Genomic DNA, 26,302 nt, shown 5'->3' on the forward strand with positions numbered 1-26,302 from the left:
TAAAAAGAAAAAAAAAAAAAATTCTATATAAAACTATTACAATTTCTATTATAAAAATCGCCTTTTACAGAGATAAATAGCTTAGTTATATAGCGAAAATTTCAACTTCCGAAGACTTGGAATAAATTATCAAAAAACAGTGTGTTATTGGGTTCACATTACGATATTTTCAAAATACGATGGTGTCTCTGGAACGAATTAATATCATAAAGCAGGGGTCCACTGTATTACCATGCCCCAGGCAGAATGATTTTTTGGCACCCTTTACTGAAGATATAATTTTTTTTTGCCTCATTGTTCTTCTGTTTTTGGCACCCTTTAAAGAATGGCACCTCGAGCAGGAGCCCTGTTAGCCCGTACCTTAATCTGGCACTGCAAAAGATCATTCTTCCTCCAGATTTCAGACCTCAGCATGGGCAACCACCTATCTCCCTTCCTGGCAGAAACCTTTATCGGTCACTTTGAAGAAACCTTTTGGCCAAACAACCCATAAAACTGAAAACTGTGGATTGTTATGCAGATGACATCCTCCTCATTTTAAATCAGGACACAAACTACCTCTCCAACTTCCATCATAACCTCAACAGCTTCCACCACAAAACCAAATTCAAGATATAAATAGAAGAAAACAACTTCCATTCCTAGACATCCTCATCTCAAGAACCTTGGACAATCTAGATAAGGCAGTACATGGGAAGTCCATGCACACAGGATGCATCCTAAACTTCAGGTCACCACATCACTTCTCAACCAAAATAGCCATCATCAGGACCAATGTTAACAGGGCCCAATGTATTTGCAGCCAACCAGAATTACTGGAACAGAAAATCGCAATCACAAAAGCAATAACTATGAAGAGCCAATATCCTCCAACATTAACAGACTGAATCATCAACACAACTCTCAATAATAGCTTCAACCCACCACAGAAGAAAGAAGAAAAAACCAAAGAACCAGTTCAACACACCATACATTCTAGGAATTAGCAGTATTATAGCAAGAACAACAAAAACCCACAATGTGCCTACATTCTATGCAGGAACCCAATCCCTAAAACAAAAGCTTTCCAAGAATCAACATCAACCATCTACACCCTAGAGGCCCAATGTACTATATCTAATATTCCTGTAACTCAACCTCTACATCGGTGAATCGAAGACTAAAGAAAAGAATACAAAGAAACACAACAGAATCCACAAGTCCAAAACAAGCTGCACATACACCCTTTCATGCAGAAGTATTTGGGAATTTACCAATACCTTAGTACTTTTGACAGATTCATCATACTCCAGAAGAACATTTATGGAAGCCTACTTCATAAAATGTTTCAGAAGCTCAGCAATAAACAAGAAGTCAACTTCCACGGTACCTATTACAATGAGTTCCAATAAGAAATCCTGAAAGTCGCAGCAAAAAGAATATTCCAACTACCCTAAACAACTAAATCCAAAGATTTACTCTCCAATCTTAAACTTCACCACCAGCACACCCAGAAACTGCCAGAATAATAATATATGCCCCATAATAAGCTCCTGTTGGCTACACTAAAAATCAACTCTAACCTATAAACCCCTTGCTCTATCCAATCCAAGCTCTCCCCAGGAAACTCCACTCCAAGAATCACATAAACAGGTAAGCTCTTCCAACCTAATTTTGAAAAGTAACTACATGGATTTCCATCCAACTATATTAATTAATTTAATTGTAATTATTGTAGATATGCTAATCATTGCAAATTGTATATTGTACAGTGTATATTGTAACTACTGGAATTAATACTTATAATAGTGTCAAATATTAACAAATTGCCCATAAAGAAACAGTCTATAACCCAAATGTCCGAAGTTAAAACTAAGCAACAATAACCACATTGCTAACTTCTGTAACTTCAATTTAATTAATTATTTAACAAAATTAGATTATTATTATTAATAGAATTTGTAAAACTTTGTAGAATTTGGATTTCAAACCAATGTTCTAACACCACAGGCATGAAGACGGGGAAACAGCGAGGTCCCGAAATGTAGTCAGAATTGTTTAAGTGTCTGGCACCGAGGTGTTTCAATTGTTCAGTATTGTAGCATTTCAGCAATAAATTACTTAAGTCTACCGTGATATAATAGTGTAGTCTCGATCAATTCATTAGAGCATGAATATCATATAATTATTGATTTCTTTTGTATATAAAATTATATCTATAAAAGTGTACATAAAATGATGCTTGTACTTTTAAAATGACAGACCCTCTAAACAAAACATAATTCATCAAACTTTTCTTTGTAAAAAAATAAGTTTTTACGTTTTGGCCTAAGTCACTTTTGGAATTCCCTGTAAAATGAATCTTCTTTTAGAAAAATATAAAGAGAATACTTTATATTTACTTACTTGGAGAAATGAATAGCCTTGTCAGAACTGAAAAAAAAAAAAAAAAATTGGATTATCGTTATATTTTACTAAGTAAATATACCTTTATCTAAAGAAAAATTAAAAGAAATCAGGTAGGCACGGTAGCTGTTATGAAGCTACCGTGCCTACCTGATGTGTGCCCACTGCTGTCTTTTAAGAAGATAAATGTTTACATATTATCTATATTTTGTAGATAAAACTTATAAAAAACAAATATGCTGCACATCACTTATCGTGATCAGGATAATGTTATCACTTTTATGAAGTTCCAATCAGACATATACTAAGATATAGAAAAAAACGTTTATTTTAATTATTGCTTCCATTTTTGTTATCCTGGTTTATGCATGTAGAGTGGAAGTGATTACATAATATCCTGATTTGTTCTTGAACTCACACATGTTGCATGTCTAATTACTGCTATTGCTTCCTACAGTCATATGGCTATCAGTTCGTTACCCTGTGAAAGAAAGTACTGTATCTGGACTACCAATTTGACTGTTTAGAACATTAATCTTTCTAATTCTTGATATTATTTTTTTTTTTTTTTTTTTTTTATCCTCGCCTTTTACCATTATTATATGGGGTCAGCGTTTTTATTGTTTTGGCATGCAATTTTTACGGCCACATGCCCTTCCTGACACCAACCCTCACCCTTTATGCAGGTAGGAATATGCGGTGGTCATTCCCTGACCTGCCACATCCCCCGTATTTGGTGGGTACGGGATCGAACCCCAGTCTAATCAAGAAGCGTATGCTATGCACTACTGCTCCTGCCCACCTGGCTATGGAGGCACCTAATTCTTGATATTAATATTTTTTTTATTTGTTTTTAATGTTTGTATGAATTTCGAGAAACACTAAGACAATTACATTTTTATTAATGACTTTCTCAAAGAAATAATGAACAGTTGAAGTATTTTATGTTGCTTGATTTTCATGATTTCTTTCTGGTTACTTCACCTTTTTATGTACCCATTTCTACTCTGCATCAATAAACAATGCCGAACAGGTGCATTGTTTCATCGGATACTATTATCAATCAGTCACAGCAAAAATATATTAATATTTGAGATGATAATAAGCAGCATCCACTGTAAGATGATGATGTAACTAATCTAGAGTTAGTTACATAATCCAGAAGTAGTACCAGAAGTTCTTGTACAATTTCCTGCACACACACACACAAGGTGTAGCAATAAAATTCTCAGAATGGTGTAATAAAAAGAGGATAAAGTGAAAAGGCACAAAATTGTTTTATTTTTATTCAAAGTAATCACCACTTGATTGAATGCACTTATTACACTATTCTAAACTTTCTGTTTTAAGTTTTTTTTTTATTTATGTCATTAGCATCCTGAAATCTCTTTCCTTTGATGGCAGTTTTCACCTTAGGAGAAAAGAAGAGTTTGCTGGTGCTAGATTGGGAGAGTAGGGCAAATAGTTTATCTGTATAATACCATGTTTCATTAGAAATGTCTTCATAAGTGTGGAATGGATGGGGGGCATTTTAGAAAAATATAAAGAGAATACTTTACATTTACTTACTTGGAACCAGTTGCAAGAGGAACCAGTTGCCTTTCTCTCAAATTTTGGCTGCACCTAGAAATGTGCTTTAATAGTCTTTGAAGAACCTGTATGTAGAATGTAGCATTGACTGTCTCCTCTTTGGGTACAAATTTCTTGTGAATCACATCCTGTTTGTCAAAAAATATGTTCAGCATCATCTTGATCCTGGACTTCTGCAGTCCACTGCATGCTCTGATGTTTCATCTCTGGGTCATACTGAATGTCCTAATTCATCTCCAGTGACAATACAGTCAAGGAAATTATAATTGTCTTGACAAGTCTGGATGAAGTCTTCACATGATGACACTCTCTGTTGCTTCTGCTCATCCACGATGCTGTGAAACACAAATTTTTCACAGACCTTCCTTTTTTTTTCTAAATCTTAATGCAGAATTTATTGAATCTTCTCCTTATTCATATCCAACTGGTCAGCCATCATTCTGAGGGCCAAAGAACGAGCTCCTGCCACAATTTCCCGAACTTTTGCAACTCTGTCCTCATTTTGTGAGGCTGACTGATATCCACTTTTTGGGTCATTGCAAACATCCTTACATCTGTCTTTGAACCACTTATTCAAACACATCATATGCCTTAACATTTCATCACCATAAACAGTTTTTAACATTTCATATGTTTCTGCTGCAGATTTTCCCAGTTTAAAGCAAAATTTAATGTTCGTTCATTCTCCATTGCAAAATTGTGATACAGAATGTTAATGCTACTAAAAAAACTGGTTGGCAAGAAAGAGATCTAGGGTACTTGCACCCTATCAGCCTACTGGACAATCTCTGTACCACCATCTGTTGGAAGAAATTTGAACTACAACATGGCACTTCGACTTATTTTCAAATTCATTGAACATGACCACAACAGCACAAGTCCAGGAAATTTATTGCCATTCCTTTTATACATAATGCATACATTATTTTTATTATGAATGAATCAAATATCCCCATTCTTACCTTATCATACATTTTTTTTTTTTTAGTAGTTGTTGGCGCATAGGCTTCTGTGGCCATAATGCACCTCCCAAGGTTTTTGCAGTACTTTGATCCAAGCCCGAGGCGGGAATCGAACCCGCGACCTTTGGGTTGCCAGGCAGGCACTTTACCCACCCGGCTAGCCCGGTCGGCTTATCATACATGATAAGGTGTCTGTGATTAAAAGGACAAATAATACCACTTGGTGGTGGAGAACAAAAGAGATTTAGGGGTAATTGTACAGTCTGACATGAACTTTTCTGAGCAGTGCAGACAAGCTATCGGGACAGCTCATGGTGTTTTGTCAGTGATACAGGAAATTTGCCAGTTATTATCCCATTGTATAAGGCAATGGTTAGGCCTCATCTTGAGTACTGTATACAAGTCTGAAAGCCTCATTTTAAGAAGGATGTGGGTCTTTTGGAACATGTGCAGATTAGTCGAGAACAAAAAAGGGTACTCTTACCACAAAAAAATTTAGTTCTGCAAACTGCAGCACTTGAAAACTATGCACTTGATTGAAGTTTTTAAAGCTTTAAATGAATTCAATAAACTAAATACATCCTCATTCTTTCTCAGACAACACACATAAGGAGGCAAACTTAACTTGAAAAAAAAGATGACTGCAGGACAGATATGCAAAAATTTGCTTTCAACAAGAGAACAACTGATTGTTCGAACAAACTACCATCTAATGATGTGGAAGTAGGTAGTTTGAATATATTTCAGGAAGTTTGGTTTGGTTTTTATGACGCATGGGCAACTAATATTTAAGGACGAAATGACAAATATTTATAGAGGATAGTCAAATGAGGTGGGCATTTCTTCCCCTTTTTTTTATTGGCTGATGCTGTATGAACTTGCTTCCTTGCATTATTCTACATTACTAATAATAAATATTAATGTGTTGTACAGTAAAAGTCCGAAAATCCGGATGCCAGAAATCCGGACTTTTCGAAAACTCACAAACTTTTTTAATTAAGTGGAGTTTTGTGTGTATGCACGCATGTGTGAGCACCACAGATGCCCAGCGACAACAAGCGAGCTCACGATCGCCATTTTGAAACGAGAAATCAAACCGTGCAAACGCTATAATTTTTGTCCTACTCTTTCCATTTACCATATACAGCATATGTATTTACAAGCCCATAATAATGGCTCCTAAAACAGATAAACTTCATGGTGTGAAGAGAAAGAAAACCACGCTGAAATTGAGTGACAAACTTGAAATAATTAAGAAACTAGAAAGTGGTGTGCGCAATGCTGTTCTAATGGAAACATATAACATTGGAAAGTCTACAATTTATGATATAAAAAAGGCAAAGAATAAAATTCTAAAATTCACAGCCTTGTGTGAGCCTTACAATATAAAATTGCTGAGAGAAAAAGTTTACATTAACCAAAATTAGAGAAACTTGATAAAGTGTTGTATGAATGATTTTTGTTAAAACGATCAGAAGGTATGGCAATTTCTGGGCCGATGCTTATGTTTGTTTGTTTGTTATTTGGTTTTTAGGAGCATTAGCAACTAAGGCCATATTGCTCCTGAAATATGCGGTGGTCATTCCCTTGACCTTTCCGCATCCTCCGTATTTGGTGGTGACGGGCTCGAACCCCCGGTCTAATCAAGAAGCGTGTGCTGCGCACTGCTGCTCCTTCCCACCTGGCTACGGAGGTGCCCCTGATGCTTATTACGAAAGCAAGGTCTTTTGAGGAGCAAATGAACATTGAATCAGAGTACACATTTAGGGATGGATGGCTTAGGAATTTTAAGACTTGCCATGGTATTAGACAGTTAGATATTGCTGGAGAAAGACAGTCAGCTGATACACAAGCAGCAACAGAATATAGTGCAACGTTTGAAAAAAATTGTATCTGACTATGACCTTACATCCAATCAAATTTATAATGCTGATGAAACAGCAGTTTACTGGAAGTGTTTGCCCACAAAAACTTTGGCTGGAAACCAAGAAAGAAATGCAACAGGGATTATGCTTAATAAGGAAAGAGTAACCATTCTTATGTGTGTTAATGGTTAAGGTCAGCATAAAATTAAGCTTTGGGTGATTGGCAAATTTCAGCACTCACAGGCCTTTAAAGGAATTGTGCACTTACCTGTGATCTATAAAGCCCAAAAGAATGCTTGGATGTACAAAGATATATTTCGCAATTGGTTTGTTCATGATTTTGTTCTATCAGTTTGTCAGAACTTGAGAAAATAGGAGAAGTCTGCAAATACAAAGTGCCTGACACTTCTCGACGACTGTAGAGCCTACCCAGATGAATCAAAATTAGTGTGACTGCAGGAATATTTTTGCATATTACTTGCCACCAGACGTAACACCATTAATTCAACCCATGGATCAAGGAGTCATTGGGAACTTTAAATGTCACCATAAAAATGATTTTATGATGAAAATGATGCATAAGAATGTCGACCCTTCAGAATTTCAACGCAGTTTTACAATCAAAGATGCAACATTTTCACTCGCAACTGCATAGAATGCAGTCAAACTTGTAACCCTTTTAAGAGCATGGCGAAAGTTATGGCCGAATGTGATGTTGCAGATCTACAATCTGATCGAAACGAAAATTTTGAAGGATTTCACAAAACGCTGAAGGCATCTGAAGTGAAAGAACTGATGGAAACTGTTAAATTATGTACCAAAGACAACCCTCTATGCAAACTTAATGCTGATGACACAGAAGAGTGGCTATGCATTGAAGATGATGTTGAAGTTGCAGCGACTTTCACCGATCAAGAAATTATTCAAAGCATTATAACTCCTGATAAGACAGAAGAGAATTATTCAGAAGAATCTGGTGAAGAAAACTACAAAGTTGAAGAAGAAAAGATATCTTGGGCTACTGCAGAAAAGTCCATTGAAACGGTTATTAAATTTATGGAACAGAACCATAGCTTCAGTCTTCAAGGCGTCATATGCATGCGCACATGGTGCATAATAATTTTATCATAAAGAAATTACAAAGTCGTAAACAAGATGATATATGAAAGTATTTAAAGAAAGCAATAGAAGCGTCAAGCAGTGCAGCAGATAGAGTAGAAGCTGAAATTGTTCCATCCATAAGCAGTGCAACAGACACAACAGAAATCGCGGAAAAGAATGAATAAATATTTGTTTGTTTTTCAAACTTTGTATTTTATATGAAAATGTTTTGTTAATAAACTAAAAAAATAATTAATTTATATAAAATATGCATCTTCTGCTTTCATTTATATACTGTATTTTTCTTTTACATTGTTCATTTTCAAACACAATTTCAAGCATTACACACTTTTTTTTTGGTGAAAATTTTTATGTTTACATCTTTATCAGACGTTGACAAAGCAGTTTTTCTTTAAAACTGCTTTTTTCGATAAATGAAGCATGCTTTATTTGCTAATAAATAAACTGTCAAAATTTACCTGGTCATCTCTTCTTTATTCCATCTAAAATATGAATTTTAAAAGTACTGTCTGAAAATTCAGAAAATCCGAAAATCCGGATCAACCCAGTCCCCGAGCAGTCCAGATTTTCGGACTTTTACTGTATTTACAAAAAATATCTATTATGAGTTTATCTAAGGAAAAAAATACAAAATATAAGGAATAAGGTAGTATAAGTTGATGATCTCTGTACCTAACAAATCAGATCAAAATCTACAACATGTATTTTAGTGAATTCCTTTGGAGAAGCATAAATAATAGGCATTGGTGAAACATGCTCACTAATTAAAAATTAGAAATTATTAATAGAATGTTACACCAGAAGTAGATCCGGTCTGAATACATTTATAGAAGAATCATTCAAATCCAAAGAGTCCATAGACTTCATCTTTATGTTATGCTGAATATGGATCGAAGGGTACATTTTAAAAAAAAGCACAACAGTTTGAATGCCTGACTCAATATCCAATTGCAGAAAAGACCAATAGTCTTGTTAGCACAATTGTGTTAACTACTGTAATTATAATAACAAAATTTATTAACATGCCCTGTTGCATTAACATAATTACAATCTGCATCATTCCAAGTAATAAAAGGCTGGTTGTCATGGCATAGCAGTATTGATGCTAGAGGAACCTGCACTATCTTCCTAGAACAAATGGAGGAATTATAAATGGAAGGTGAAACACTCACAATAGATATGGCAGATATACATATTACATGAGCCTTCCATACATGGCAGAGTTGTGGAAAGCCCATAACCTAAGTAAATTCTACCAATACCTATATGAGCAATAATACATCTATTCGTCCCCCTTGGTGCGACCCTATTCCTCACAAATCTATTTAATGCATCCTTGGACAACAGCATATTGTATATTTTTCACCCCTAGAGAGTGCAATCATTAACCCCAGCAGAGTCAATGACTGTACTACATCTATAATCCACATCTGTTGTCATTGTCAACTTTACACCTATTGTTGATGAGTACCCTCAACGACAACAGTTCTTTAATAGCTCCCTTATCATCATGCCCAAGATCCTGGTTTTGCGAGTCAGATACCATTTAATCAAGAAGCGAACTCTGCACAAAATGGAATCATCAATTTGCACAATTTGCATGGGTGGAGTGTAGAAAATCCGCATGGCATAAGTTGATGATCAGCAATAGGGCCACATGTTCTCCTCGGCCACTGATCAGCCAAACTTCCCAGCACTTGTTTTTTGGAAGATATTTTTCCAGATGATCAGACTAGACATATATGTGGTACATGCACAATGTTGTTACTACCCATTTCAGCTGAAAAGTGAAAGCTCACCGCAACACTACCTAATCACTCAGAAGGATAGCTTGGAGTGGGGGTCTGTTGCTTGGCCAACTCAATCATCAAAATGAATCTCCTTAATTAGCATAGGCATATCATGCAAGCTTATGCAGCATCAGCCAAAAAAAAAAAAAAAAAAAAACTTCCACTTCACCACTCCGTTCTTTCGAAATACCTGTCCAGCTCTGAGCCCTAAATTTATTTAGGCTATCAACTTCCACAACAAGGGATGGAAGTCTGTTCCACCAACCAACTACCCGCTGGCTAAAGGCAAACTTCCACACACCTATCCTACAACTGTCTTTCCTCAATTTGAATTTATGCCCTCTCAGGTGATTATCCTGAGCAAGAGGAAGAATCCCATCAGCACTGAGCAAGGCTTTATACACCTCTATCAGATAACCTCGCCGGTGCCTAGTCTCCATACACTGTAAATTGCAAAACTTAAGCCTTTCTTTGTAAGAGCAACCATTTGTTCCATTCACTAATCTCGTTGCCCTTCTCTATACTCGTTCCAGCAGCTCTACATCCTTCTTAAAATGAGGCCTCCAGACCTGTATAGAATACTCAAAGTGCAGCCTGACCATTGCCTTATACAAGGGAATAATCACCTCCTCATCCCTGCTAGAAAAATTCCTGTATATCATTGATAAGGCACCATGAGCTACTCTTGCAGCCCGTCTGCACTGCTCAGAGAACTTCATATCTGCCTGCACAAATACCCCCAGGTCGTTTTCATTCTCTACCACTGTCAGTGTAGTACCACAGAGTTGATACGTTGCTCTGGGGTTGCTGTTTCCCATATGTAGTACTTTACATTTGTCAATGTTAAACTTCATTTGCCACCTCTCAGCATATCTGCTCAACCTTTCCAGATCCTGTTGCAGCAGCATAGAGTAAGTAGTGTCCTTAACAACCCTGCCAACCTTTTTATCATCTGCAAACTTGGACATTAAGCTTGATATGCCATCGTCAATATTATTTATAAATACAGAAAACAATAATGGACCCAACACTGAACCCTAAGGGACTCCACTAATAACATTAGTCCACGATTAGCAGTGTCCATTGGTTACCACTCTCTGTCTTCTCCCCCTCAACCGCCCCTTTATCCATAGCAGCAATTTGCCTCCAATGCAACACTGCTCCAATTTGTGCAGCAGTCTTCCATGCGAACAGTATCAAAAGCCATTCTAAGAGCCAAGTATATAATATCAAATTGTTCCCTGATTCCAGTTCTTTTGTGACTGCATCATAGTATCCAATCAAATTGGTCAGGCAAGACTTCCCCTTAACAAAACCATGCTGTGTCCGAGCTATAACTGAAGTCTTGTCTAGATGATCCTGCAGTGCTTCTTTAACCAGTGCCTCCATTAATTTTCCTGGAACAGAAGTTAAACTCACAGGTCTATAATTACTTGTGTCAGCCTTTGATCTTCCTTTGTGAATTGGGGTCACATTTGCACATCTCCAGTCTATGGGTACCTCTCCTGAGTCCAAGGAAGCTCTCATAATTATAGCTAAGGGTTTGCTTACTTCCTTTGCTGCCTCCTTTAATATAACTGGATAGATCCCATCCACCCCCAGTTGCCTTTCTTGTGTTTATCTTCAACAATTTCTCCTACACTTAACTCTCAGTTATTACAATATTATCTAGCTTACTGCCAGAGTTGAATACACCTCTGGCATTCCCCTCGCTGAATAACTCCTCATGTGTGAATGTCGATGCAAAATATTCATTTAGTTTGTTAGCTACCGGAGTAGGATCATCAACAGTTGAACCATCGATATCAAGTGGACCAATCTGATTCATCCCCTTCCTTCTAGAGTTTACATAAGTAAAGAACTCTTTGCTGTTTTTTTTTGCATCCTTTGCCAAAGATTTCTCGTAATCTGCCTTCGCCTGCCTAATCTCCTTTGTAACTTGGTTACAAATCAACTTATATCTATCATAGGCTTCTGTGTCATGTGTTAATTTATATGTATCCCATGCAATTTTATTTCTGCCATATGTCTCATTAGTTCATCTGACATCCATTTAGGCCTAAACCTCGAACAATATTTTAGTTGGTATGTAAAGCCTAGTAGCTTCCAAGATAAGTACTTTGAATGTTTCCCATTTTGAATTTGCTGCTGGTAATGTCATCAGTTGGTCCCACTGTACAGAATTTAAATACTGTCTCAGTCCATCGTAGTCGCCTTTACGAAAGCAATAACCCTTCCCTTTACCCCTAATGGTAGTTACCTCTTTGAGTAAATCCCACTTCAGCACACTGTGATCACTGCCACCTAGTGGTTCCTTTATCTACAGATTCTTAATGCATGAAGAATCACTACTGATAATCAGATCAAGAGTATTACTCTCTCTGTTTGCCTCCCGAACATGCTGATGTAGAAAACAATCATCCAATAAATCCACAAAAGCCTTGCTAGTGTGTGAGTGACCAACCCACAAATTCCAGTCAATATCTGGGAAATTAAAATCCCCCCATTATAAGACTCTCTCATTTACTGGCTCACTCTATTTCCCTGTACAGTTTCTTATTATACTCATCAGAGTCATTAGGGATATAGCACACTCCTACTCTCAATTTTGATCTCCCAATACTAATGTCACACCAAACTGACTCGACACTGCACTGTCCAGCGATATCGACTGGCTTCACTTCCTTGTATTTTATGTGTTTCTTAACTAATAGCATAACCCCTTCTCCCTTCCTATCCTGTCTATCCTTTCTGTAGACATTGTACTCCCAAATTCCAGTTCTGCATTCCTTATATCTGTCTGACACCACGTCTCTGATTTCCCAACAATATCTGCCTTTGATGCTTTGAGCAATACCTCAAATTCATCAAATTTATTTACCAAACTCCTAGCATTGGTGTACATGCAAGTATACATGCACCTGTTCTTTTCTTAGCTACCCTAACACAACCCATGTGTTTACTTGTACCGCAATGACTCCCAGCAGTCTCTGAAATATCCTGCATCTTGTTTTCCAGGCTCCTGCTCATTCCAATAGAAGCAGTGCAAGAATCACTTTCACCTCTGCCAGTGGCCACTGTTAATTAGTCCTTGTATCCCCCCAAGCTAGCAATTTTTCGCCCACCTAACACTGCCTCGATAGCATCAGCAAATATTCTTGCACCCTTTCTATTTAAGTGTATCCCATCTCTGTAGAAACAGTCCCTTCTGCTAACAAGTAGAGACGAGGCTGAAAAAAATTCTACCCCTTGAGCCTTGCACAATCTTTCCAGGGCTGTATTGATTGACAAGGCTCTCATCCTATACTCCCTCCTATCGTGTCTGGGCAGAATTGCAGATACTTTCAAATTCAACCCTAATTCACGGCTTTTTTTCAACAGTAACCTGTACTTGTTAAGTAATTCTTCCGGTCTCCTACTCTTAATATCATTTGTGCCAACGTGTACAACAATATCACCTTTTGTGCCCTTAAAAGATGATACCCGCTCTACTTCATCAACCTTTGCCCCTGGCAGACATACCCTGGTCCTGTTCCACCTATCCTTTTTACAAAGCATGTTCCCCGTTTCGCTGACAATAGAGTCATCAACAACTACTAGTTCCTGTGGGACCAGCGCATTCTGCCTTGGGGGTTGCCGCTGTGTTGTGTGATGACCAAGTGCAAGCTCTGGCATTGATGTGGACAGCTGAGAGCTTGATAGGCCCCTCACTTTAGATCCTTCGAGGGCATCCACCCTGTCCTTCCAGCTCTCATATAGGCCCATAAGAATGCTGAGTTGTCGCCTGATTTCGTTACACTCCTGGCATCGTGCACACACAAAGACATCCCTCATGTCCCGTCCCCGATTGCTCCACAAACATCATGCAAGCAGCGCATTTTAAAAGGCTGTGATTCAGAGGGCAACTGCCCCCTCAGTTCTCCTCTGAGCCACAGCACTCCTATTAGCTTGAGCCTTTTGCTTTGCTGCTCTGGTCTGAGTCATGATTTCAATTTAATTTCAATAAAATTTCAATTTCAGTACAAAATTATAACCCTAAACTTGTATCCCAACACAGTTATAATGCTATATATTTTTTCAGTATCAAATATCTACGAGTTCCGTTTACATAACTTCCATATCAAGTTATGTATTAATTAATTATGTTACGTTTGTAATCTAAGTCGTTATATGTATTTAGATAAAAGTACAATTTAATTGACAAGGAAGTTTACAAATTTAATAGATTTTGCTGATGAATTGACAATATTATATTATATACTATACTATACTAACGCTATCTAGTTCGGGATATAACGTTGTATCGTATAATAATGGCGCAAGTTATGAACGGTAAATCTACGGACACTTAAGTATTAATTAACTTCCTAATCTCGCTGTCTCAATTCAGAATAAACTAACGATCCTGACTAGGTCTATAAGCTACTTATAGAAAATAATTTGATGTATCAATTGGTCAATAAAGCAGCTAAATATGGCTAAAAAACTTCTCGTTCAGCGGAGCTGCAACTTGTAGCACGTGGATTTGATACCCTTACCGATACTTTTATGCAATTACAAGGCCAAGTAAAGAATAAATACACCAGATTAATCAGAAAATCACAAAATAATTCTATACTACTAAATTTAAATCAAAAGTTTTAGCAAAACAATAATTTCAAATCAATAAATAAGAAAATCCACTTAGCGGCTTTGAACACGTCTGGCTCCCACTAGCCTCATCAGTAAATGACCACACAGGTAATTTCTACCTGTGTAGTCATTTACAGAGTGTGATTTAAAACATGGAAGTTCTGGATATCATGTGCAAATCACGTGATATCCAGAATCCCAAATATCACATGTAACAAAACATAGGGCACACAAGCCCTATGCTTTATTCCTAACTTACCCATACTCCCTTCCCTAGTTTTTGCCTGGTGGACCCTACCACCAGAAATCTTTTACTTTTCTAGTCTGTTCCCCCCCCCCTCTGCGTGGATGATGGGCTTCTTCCACAGGGGTGCCCCTATATTCCTTTAACTTTGTACTTCTTGGTGGACAGCCTTCTTATCTAACCTTTTTGCTCTGCTCCCTCCCCATCACACTGTGGGGGGGTTTAAATGTATATATATATTATTTATATTATTTTAATTTAGATTTATTCCCCTATTTAAACAACTCCCCTTTATAATATCTCCCCACTTGCGCATCTGACTTTCAACTTCACAGAAGACTTCAGGTTTTTGGGGGGGGAACTTCTAGATGTATATTATTCCCTTCGGATGGGCTTGTGTCCAGTACAACAAATAATTACACAAATGTTATACAAAAAAAACAAGTTTATTATGCATATTTACAGTTAAATCATAACAAATCTCATTAAGAATAGAATTTCACTGTTTCAACACCAAGGTACTTACAACATATCCAGTCTCTTCCTATCTAACAGGCTCCTTTACAAACTTGACTTTTTTTTTATCTCACCTTTCTCATTACGCATACACAGGTTAAATAGTTACACTCTTTATATGCTCACCTTATTTCTGCTCCTATTACAACACAATCAAATCATACCTCATAGGTGTCAATAACATTTTTTTTTATCATTACAGTTAAATATATCATTGATCATATTACTTTTATGTATCATCATAACTACCAATTTATTCTTTAATTCCCTATTCCTCTTTCTTATATATTTCTTTAACCATTGTCAGTTACAGAACTTGATCACCAAAATACAATGTCACATTCAAACACACCTTTAAGGGTTGGCAATATACATAAATTTTATCTCCACACATTTAATATTTCTATTTTTACTACAATTCCTTCCGTTCACTTTCTCATCTACATTACTATCCTCCTTATTCCAAATTACTGCCTAAACCAACCATAATTGCCTTAGAGTAGATTTTACTCCTATTTGGTTCACCCATCTAATCTTATCTTTATCATTAAATTTCCCAATATCGTATTACAGTCCTTTCATTAGTATTTAACTTACAGTATTTTCAAAATAACTTTCTCTTATCATTGAATTCCCCAAATATCGCACTACAGTCCTTTCTCTAGCAGTTAACTTACAGTATTCTCAAATTAACTTTCACTTACTTAATTTCTATGGTCAGGTGTCTTCATAAGGGCCTTCTATCCTATCCTTATCCAGAGCTGCTATCTTCCGCCATCCAGGGCAACATCTTACAGCTTCCAGGGCATCATCATATGGCGTTCGCAACTGCTACTCCGCTTTCAGGATCTGCTACTTTGCCTGTAAGGACGGATACCTTCTGTTCCAGGGTTGTTACTTTGCCTTTCAAGACTATTTCAGGATGTTATCGCCTTCCTCGGTGGACTGGGGTTTCTAAGGGAATCTTCCTTTCTCATTCTCACTGTTTGCAGAACTCCCTTTAACTACCCCCTTCACGTTCATCTCCTAATTTCTCACTCACTACATTACTGATAACCCCACTTCAACTTTTTTCGTTGGCTATTTCTTCATCATCTCTCAAGCAACTCTTCCAGACTCACCCTTTCACTAGCACCGCTCAAAAAATTCTCCCCTCTCCTTCTCTTCCCTTTTCACTCTCTCTCCTCTTGTGTCCGTATCCATCCACAATTTTCTCCCGGAGTTTTCCACGCCTCCCCACAGTGTTTTCTTCCAATCACTCTTTCTTTTCCATTTTTTTTTCTTTTCATCTGTTGGAAGGCCTAGTTCAGCCTGCCCCGTAGCACGTGATTCTCTATACCCCTTTTCTTTACAACCTGTTGACATCCGTTGTGTTCTTTGATGTCGGCCGAATACTTCAAAACAACTCTTCCTGTCTCATAACAGCTTGTCTCTATTGCACTCAAAAAAAACCACAAAATGTGACACTGGATACCATAGCGTCTATTTTTAGAAACTAGTGTGTGCTTTTCCGAATACGTTTCTGGTGTGTGACCTCTCATAAACCTTGAGTTGTTTGTTGCGCCGAACCCCCTGCTGGGTTTGCCATAGTATTCTCCGTCAGTTCCCTGTTTTAATGGAAGTAAAGCTAATGGCTCTGTTTTCGTTCCTACTACCTTTTAATTTTTATACCTCCTTCCAGAATAATTCTTATTTCTGAAACTGCAAATATTACCCTTTTATCCTATTAACGGCAAGAATCAAAAGGAAAACTGACTTCCAAAGTTTAAAAAAAATATTTTATTTTTTTGTAAGATATTCAGATCTTACAACACCCTTTCACATCTTACCCTTCTAGAGGGTTTTTTTTTTTTACACTGGACCCTCCCTGACAAGCTCAGGCACAGTCCAGGGTTCACCCCCGCCCCTGCCAGAGATTTTCTTCTACTGTACCCAGCTGCCGCCCCAAGGTAGTAGATGAAAATGCGGAGATAGTGTAAGTCTCTGGCATTTACACAGTTCGTAATGCGTCAAACTGCAAAGCATACTTTGCAGTTTGTAGAGTAAACTTCCAGTGCCGCTAGACAAGAAACACTACACACTAACATGTGAAACAATCGGCACCATCACAGGAGCATTCATTCAACTGTGAAATCACTCATTCAGAGGAGTGCATTCAACTGCAAGAACCTTCAAGCAATTTTTATAAAATCAGTATGTGAACCTTAAACATTAAATGTTATTATATTTGTATATCTTTTAGCCTTTCTGAAATTTTAATGTAATAATTATTACAAACTTGATTAAAGTTAAAATAAAGTAATTTTGAATAAGTTTTAATGACTTTTATTAATTTTCACTCAGTAACATATCCCAGGATTTTCTGCACACACTTTTGAAACATCCAGTATACCCATGTTTTAACTTTCTACATCTGAACTATCATCAAAAATATTATCCATCAGCCAGTGGCAGCTGGTGACTCTGATGTTTGGGGGTGCTGCATCTTAAAGTTACATTCAATTGCCTTGGTTATAAGACATGTAGACATACACAATAATAATAATAAGCAAGTTAAAAATACTACAAAACATTAACTATACATTTACCATTAACAGACTTGAGCTTTTATTTAAAAACAAAATCCATTCTTTGGTTTTTATTTGTTGAAAATAGATTAATAACTTTTTTCAATCAAGTTTAGTGCGTTGTTGACCAAGCTTTTCTCTAATGAAAGCATTGCTTCAACATTTAACCTTGCCTGATTCATAGAGCTCCATAAAAATGTTTTTATTCTTTTTAACGTTGAATGGCAGCGTTCGGGCTCTGAATTAGTCATCAGAATGGTCAAAAGAACTTTTATGAGTTTTGTAAGTTCACCAAGAACTTCAGCTAGTTTATTTTCTGAGATAAATTTCAGCAAGTCAGTTAATTTGCAATAATTGTGTAGATCATGTCTGCTATAGAAAACTTGTAATTTCGTATGAAGTTTTTCTCTTTCAATCATGGGATATGCCTCAGTAGTCTCCCGTACCTCTTCCATAGGCATTTTTGTATGAAAACTAACAAAGTTCTCCTTGTTAAACAATTAAGCAGCAATTAATCGTTTGGTAAAAGAATATCACTTACCTATGTCAATACTTACACTGGTCAATACTTACGCCGTAGATGTGGTGAAGAATACCATCCGGACTGTATGGTGTCTACAGTGAAATTTCCTACCAGCCAAATGATATGGGACTGCATTTTGTATCGCAGATTAGGGCACCTGCAGTTTACAAAAGATTTGGTAAATGCCAATGGATACCTGGCTATATTGGAAGGTAAATTGCTGCCAACCATTAGAGACCATTTCAACCTGACAAGTAACTGCATCTTTCAAGATGACTCTGCTCCTTATCATCTTGCGAAAAGTGTAAGTAGGCACTTCTGTAGTTACGTTAGCTTCATTTCTGCCTTAGAGGTTCAACAGTAATGTGTTTACATTTGTTACAGGTGAAAAAATGGTTGAGAGAACGGTCCATTACAACTGTTCGCTGGCCAGGAAACAGCCCGGCTGAACCTGAATCCTATAGAGATCTGTTGCCATCGTGTGGAATCTGCAGTTGCCAGAAAGAAACCAAGGACTCTTCGTGAACTTGAGGAAGCCATAATTCGTGTTTGGAACCACGAACTACCAGTTGATTATCTTCGGAAATTGATCTTGTCAATGCCTCGATGGTGTGCTGCTGTAATCAGGGCCACAGGCAGTTCAACTAAATATTAGTTTGAACCTGGTGAATTTTTTATTTTGTTTTCCATTTAAAATGATAAAATGAAGCAAATAGAGGGCTTCTGATAGCATTTCAGCCATAATTGTCATGTTTGCCAAAACTATTGTATAAAGGTTGCGAATGCTCATTTTGGAATATTTTGAGAGCACCTGTTAAATATTACTTAGCTTTGCCTTAACTATTAATATCTTTTGTTTATATTTCTATTTGTGATGCTAGTCATTAATGCAACATACCATCACAAAAAAGGGTAAGAATTGTGAAATTCCTAGGTGATGCACTTTCTTTGAACACAGTGTATATAGTCACATACTTCCTTCATTTCAATCATGTGTGTTTTTGAAGGAGTTTCACAATACGTTGAATTCCTGATTTTTAGAATGGCATTCTTAAAGTTTCCTATATATTCATGTATTTTAACTGCCTCAATTTCTTGAGATTGCATTTGATTATATATAACTTCCATGTGAGGCATTATCTGATGGAAAAGTTCTAACCAGAACTCGAATTTTTCATTACTCAAAATGTGTAAAATTCCAGTTGCTCCTGAAATCTTCTTATCTGCATTTGCTGTCACTTGTAGTTCCTCCATTCACTTTTTTAAGGATTCAAAATTTTCATAAACACTGTTCATGGTGCGTATATTGAAGTTCCATCTAGTAGAGGAAGGTCGGGCAACACATCTGTCCATATGCTTTCTGAGAACAGAGAGATGCTGTGGCGATCTCAAGAAAAATGTTGGTATCGACATGAGGTTCAAAAAGAATATTCTTGAATCTCAGGTACTACTTGCTGCATTTCTCATCATCAGATTCAGTTGGTGCGCATAGCAGTGAATAAAATGTGCATTTTTGTACACTTCGTTTATTTTAGACTGAACTCCCCCTTTCTTGCCTTTCGTCATACTTGTGCCATCAAATGTCTGAGCAACCAGTTTTTGAGTATTTCCTTCAAGGATTATGCCTAACTGATCTAGAATGCACCTCAATATTCCATCTGCCATTAGGTTTTCTGGAGTGAAAAAACCCCAAGGATGCTCAAAAATGTCTCTATTCGGTTCATATCTCAGAAAAACTACCATTTCTATATGTTCTGAAACATCTGTTGTGTCATCAGCCATGACAGCTACGAATGAAGCTTCTTTAATTTCTCTTTTTCTTTCATCCTGGCATATTTGCAGAAAACAGTCAAGAATATCATTCTGAATAGTTTTTGAAATGCCTTTAAATGCTGCATTACTTTCTAAATGGTTCTTTAAATTGGAATCTAATGTACAGGCGAAATTTATTAATACTCCTGGATTTTTAGAATCGTCTTTTTTTTGTCATGTCCACGTAAAGGAATTTCAAACTGTCCACAAAATTTAATGCAGTCTATTATTTTAGATAATACCTCACGATTCTTGGTAACTTTTCTGTTATGTTTGCAGATCGAAAGTCTGTAGGCCTCACTAAGCTGTTCTTTAATATTTACGCTTCCTAAAAGCGATAGTGAAATCACATTATCAATATGTTTCTTCGAACTCTCATGTTTTAGAGTTTTTTCTTTCATTCTGTTTATGTTTGTACAGCCACTTTTTGTTCACGTTAAGTCACTTATGAACAGTAAATATGGAAAACAAAACAATGCATTTTTAACTTCACAACCACAAAGTCAACTTTTCCTTTGGTACTATTCAGTTTTAAAACTGTGAATATATTTCTTATTATTACTTATTCCCCGCTGAGAAATTTGAATCTTTGGTGTGGGGCGGCCTGTTTTAATCGAATTTTTTTCTTGGAGAGATAATTGTGAAAAAACTAACTTGCTGAAGTTTATTCACTGTCACGCGATTTACTTCATGGGGAAGCATGGAGGCCATGATCGAATCAAATTTCACAAAATCATGTGTCATAGAAATAATGTTTTACTTACACATCACCTCATAATATAACTTCAACTTACCAAGTTCAAGCTCAATTCACAATTAAGCTGTAATCACATAATTACACTGTTGAATGTTGAGTATTGACTTAACACTGATATTATTTAGTTACATAATGGGAATTCGGGCGAATAATAAAAAGACACCGACATTGTGGCTACACATCCATCATGGTCAATGATGAAATCTGCAACAGTGACTTTGATTTGTTTCACCTATAAAAAAATTTATATTGGCAAGTTGCCAATATGCTAGTTGCCAGTGGCAACCGACTACTAGATATTCACTGGAATGCAAAATGTGTCACTGCCTGGCACACAGTGAGGCCTACAGTTAATTAAACTTCAAAGTTGGAAACGATTTTGTGTTTTAATTATTTTATTACTGAAATGTTTACTGGAAATAGAGGATGTGCATACTATATGTGGGTCCGGTTAATAAAAATATTCATTGCCTCGCGCTGTTCTTCACAAAATTTCATATAACTCAGTTCATTGTATATCTAAATTTTAATAGCTGGGAGTGCTGCAGTGCCGATGGACGAGCTGCCCCTGCCATCAGCCTTAGGTCGGCCCTTTGTCCCGGGCAAATTTCAGGAAATGCTGTTGAACCTTGAGAAAATATCATGCTTATGCACAGATTCAGCCTACATTTTTTCTGTCGTTATCAGTATTAGAATGGCTGAATAATGATACAAGGAAACAGATTTTTTCTGCAACTGATAAAAAAATATATATCCCCCATACTTTCTTTCCCTTTACCAAAAAAGTGTTTATCCAATTCAGCTCTGAACTTTACTAAACTGTCCACCTCAGCCACAATTACAATAACTTATTCCAATGATTTACAATATGCTGCCCGAAAATAAACTTTATTAGATACAGCCTTCTGCTGTGTTACTCTCTAAGATTTTACATAAAATTAAATAAATTTTTTGTTTATACACCAGGGTAGCCAAACAGGGTCAGAGGAATTCACAAGATAGAAATAATACAAAAACATTATTGTATTTAGTCACAGGCTTGAATCACGGTAAACTCAAATGCATATATTCTGCTTTTTGTGATTTCTGGTTCTTGTCTCTCCTACCAGTGAGAATATCCCTAACCCCATCATGTTCATTTTATTGATCCCATCAGGACCTTATACACCTCAATCAGAAATCCCCCCCACCCCATGACCCAGATGTCTAGTTATCAGGTTTTGTTGTTTGCAGTTCTATGTTAGAAGTGTTAGTTGGCATCTATTTTAGTTAGGCCTGACATAGCCAAGGGGTCACGAGCGAGAATGCAATGGCATATGCTCCTTGAGCAGACTGTGGTTCAAGCCCATTACTGCTAAATAATAAATTTAAATTTTCTGTTTATACTCCAGGATGACCACACAATCAGAGAAGTTCACAAGGTAGAGAGAATACAAGAAACAACACTGTGTTTAGCAGTCACAGGCTTGAACCCCAATCACTCAAGGCATGTGTACTTATGTGTACTTATGCACCCTCCCACCTGGCTACGGTGGCCCATGTATTCTTGATTTACTGTAGACTCCTCTGACCTGATGGTTGTGCAGGGGTATAAACAAGAACACAAGAATTAGTGCTCCTTATCAATCTAGTCACTATTTTTTGAATCCTTTCTAGAAGTTCTATGTGTGGAGAGTCTTAATATGCTAATAAGGTATTCTTTATCGAAATAACATGTAAATGTTTGCACAGAATTTTCAGAATAATATCTAGTCCTGCTGCTGCTACTACTACTACTTTTAATATCACTAATATTATTTTTAAAGCCTTTAAGAATAATGAAAACCAAATGTTATATCTATGAGACATTAGTGTACAGTATATGTTATTTAAGAGAGATTTATTTATTTACTTATTTCAGAAGCTATGAATGTATGTGAGTAAAACTATACAGAGCTTATACCATAAGCTTCCTCTCTTCCAAGTGAGAAGTCAGAGATGAAACTAGGCAATCCTTTGCATGGGGCAAAAGGATTATAAGTACGCCCCCATTATATGCAGGTAGTCAATCTTTCAGTAGCATACCTAGGGTCGTCGATGCCAGGGGGCAACATGTCTTCCTGGCACCCCTGATTGTGATAGATAATTCCTTCATTTTGCATCCCCAAAGCTTGCCACCCGGAGGGAAATCCCCCCCCCTCTGCATCCCCCATACTAGGCCTCTGCAATCTTTATGAATTTATAAAAATTACTATTGCAATGGTCTATGATTTGCATATATTTATTAATAAAATAATTTAAATAATACAATCAATATAACAAAACAAAAATATCAAAGAAAAAAAAACTTACAAATATTTGTTTATATCTACAGAGAATTTATTTCTATATAAACTACAAAGAAAGTACATATAACTATTAAGAAATTAAAAACCAGATAGTTTATGTTTATATATGTAGTATTTGTAAAATAATAAGAGGAGTTTACCTCAATATAGTACGTAGAACACTTCTGTATGATACTCTCCAGAAATTAAAACGAAAAAAAATCAAAACACTTACATTAGAATAAAAAATAATTAAATATAATTAAAAACCAATTTAACACAATTAAAATCAATTTAACACACTTAAAATACTAATAAGGTATTCTTTATCAAAATCACATGTAAATGTTTGCACAGAATTTTCAGAATCATATCTAGTCCTGCCGCTGCTACTACTACTACTTTTAATATCACTAATATTATTTTTAAAGCCTTTAAGAATAATGTAAGCCAAATGTTAGATTTATGAGACATGAGTGTACAGTATATGTTATTTAAGAGAACTTTATTTATTTACTTATTTCAGAAGCCATGAATGTATGTGAGTAAAACTACACAGAGCTTATACCATAAGCTTTCTCTCTTCCAAGTAGGAAGGCAAAGCTGTAACTAGACAATCCTATGCGTGGGGCAAAAGTGTTATAAGTACGCCCTCATTATATGCATGGGAGCGTACATAGAATGTATTGAGCATTACAGCTCTGATTCATACTATCTAATATATGTAGTATAAAATCACAGAAACAAAATATTGAGAAATATAGTACTTTTAACATTATAACAAACTAAAAATATACAATGAGGTGTATTATTTTAATTGAATTTTTCTCGCTTTGAATGACCTTTCACACGACTCTACTGTTACAGGCAGAGTAAGAAACATTCATAGCACTATTTCTATATTTAGATAAGATTCTATTGGACAATACTCACGAATGAATTGGAGCAGTTGTAAAGAGGGTTACAGATTTTATATCCTGCAGAATTGATAAAACATGATTTTTCAAATATCTGTTGAAATATCAACAGATATTTCAAAAATTTTGTTTGTCCTCCAGTGGGTAGCACTGGAGGACAAACCAAAAATCTCAGAGGTGTGATGTCACAAAATGGGACGTACTTTATCGAAGTTTGTAATTGGAATTCTCTGTTATTTTTGAAATTTGTAAAACACTGTTCCTCCCTGATATTTTTTTTCCATATGCGATTATAAATCCCGAATTTATAATTTTTTTCACTCTCACAAAGTCACAAAAATTTCTGGAATCATAAGCAGCACGTACAAAGATAATGCAGTATTTCTTTTAATAAAATTTTTACTTTTATTTTGAACAAAGAACACAAGTTGGCCAGAAGTTATTATCCATGTCAAGCATGACTTCTCGGTATGTGGGATAGGTGGCTGCATATGTCTTACTTTCCACTTACATTGTGGAACGGTGATCCCTTTAACTCTTAATTTGCACTTACTAATTGCTTAAATTGCCTAAGATGGCCAGAGATGGAAACAAAGCATACAAAGTTAAGTCTCTCATAATCCATTCGTTGTATGGCAATTTTCTTTATTCTACAGAACCTTTTAAATGCAATTACCAAAAGAAGGAATTGAAAAAATTCAATATAAAGAGGTTAGTATTAGTATTAGTAACGGCCGTATGGTGCAAGAAAGCCTATGGCTTATGCTGCACCAGCCAAAAAAAAAAAAAAAAAAAAATCCGAAAAAAACAATGATAAAAACGAAAAAAAATAAATAAATAAAATAAATAACTAAATAATAATAATTAATAAAAAAAAAAAAAAAAAGGAGATTAAACCTATCATCCTATGCGCTTCCCTTACCCGAAAGTACTATCCAGATGACCTTTGAATTTCCCCAAACTGTCAGCCTCTACCACCCATGAAGGCAACTTATTCCAGTAATTTATAACTCGCTGGCTAAAATAAAACTTCCTGTAGTCCAATCTAAACATTTCCCCCCGTAACTTGAATTTATGTCCCCTAGTCTAGCATCATTTATAATCTTGAAAATTTTGTCCTCATTCATTTTACTGATGCCTCTCAGAGCCTTAAACACCTCAATCAAATCTCCTCTAAGATGTCTAGTTTCCAAACTCTGCAACCCACATATTCGAAGTCTTTCTTCATAAGGATGCCCTTTTGCCGATCTCACCAGGCGAGTTACCCTTCTTTGCACCCTTTCAAGAAGCTTGATGTCTTTCTTTAGGTGCGGTCTCCATATTTGAACACAGTATTCCAAGTGTGGTCTAACATAAGCCTTATATAATGGGATTATCACATCCCTATCTCTACTTGCAAAAGTTCAATAGATCATCGATAGGACACCATGGGCCTTCCTTGCAACCTTTTTACAATGCTCAGAGAATTTCATATCTGACCGTATCGTAACACCCAAGTCCCTTTCCTCCAGTACTGGGTTTAGTTGAACTCCACCAAGTGAATAAGTTTTTTTGGGATTACTGTTTCCCAGGTGTAATACCTTACACTTTGTTGGATTAAAGCACAGCTGCCATTTTTCTGACCATTCCTGAAGTCTATCTAGGTCTCTCTGAAGAAGCTCACCTTGACAGTGATCATTAACTACTATACCAATTTTAACATCATCTGCAAATTTAGACATCACGCCCTCTATCCCTTCATCAATGTCGTTTATGAAAATTAAAAACAACAGTGGTCCTAATACTGATCCTTGGGGAACCCCACTTCTTACATCAACCCAATCTGAGGAATAGCCATTTATCACAACCCTCTGCCTCCTGCCCTGAAGCCATCCTTCTATCCATCTAAAGATTTTCCCAGTGATTCCAACCTGTTACAGCTTATAAAGCAACCACTCATGTGGGACTGAGTCAAAAGCTTTGCTGAAATCTAAATAAACAATGTCGAAATTATTCCCTAAATCCAGCTCGTCAGTGACCCTTTCGAAATAGCGAACCAGATTTGTTAAACATGATTTTCCCTTTACAAAACCATGCTGAGTATCCTTGAGAATTTCAATTCGATCCAAATAATCCTGAATTCCACCCTTAATCATTGCCTCCATGATTTTCCCTACTACTGAAGTCAGACTGACAGGTCGATAATTTCCAACTTTACTTTTAGAGCCACCCTTATGTATGGGAGATACATTTGCACTTTTCCAATCCAAGGGAATCTCCCCAGAGTCTAGTGATGTTCGATAAATTAGCCTCAATGGTTCAATGCACTCGCTTG

At 36.4% G+C, this 26,302-nt stretch overlaps 1 protein-coding gene across 1 annotated transcript in view; it reads right to left on the reverse strand.

Moving 5' to 3' along the window:
• The window catches only part of LOC150085497 (uncharacterized), a 333,972-nt gene that overhangs the window by 232,487 nt on the left and 75,183 nt on the right, over window positions 1–26,302 (reverse strand). The window contains exon 3 of the mRNA XM_090373297.1: window positions 2,386–2,412. Within this exon, the coding sequence (XP_090229423.1) occupies window positions 2,386–2,412 (27 nt within the window). The remainder of the gene's footprint in view (window positions 1–2,385; window positions 2,413–26,302) is intronic.

This window comes from Mastigoproctus giganteus, chromosome 5, assembly GCF_048544385.1.
Source record: "Mastigoproctus giganteus isolate SK-2022 chromosome 5, ASM4854438v1, whole genome shotgun sequence".
Taxonomy (NCBI): domain Eukaryota; kingdom Metazoa; phylum Arthropoda; class Arachnida; order Uropygi; family Thelyphonidae; genus Mastigoproctus; species Mastigoproctus giganteus.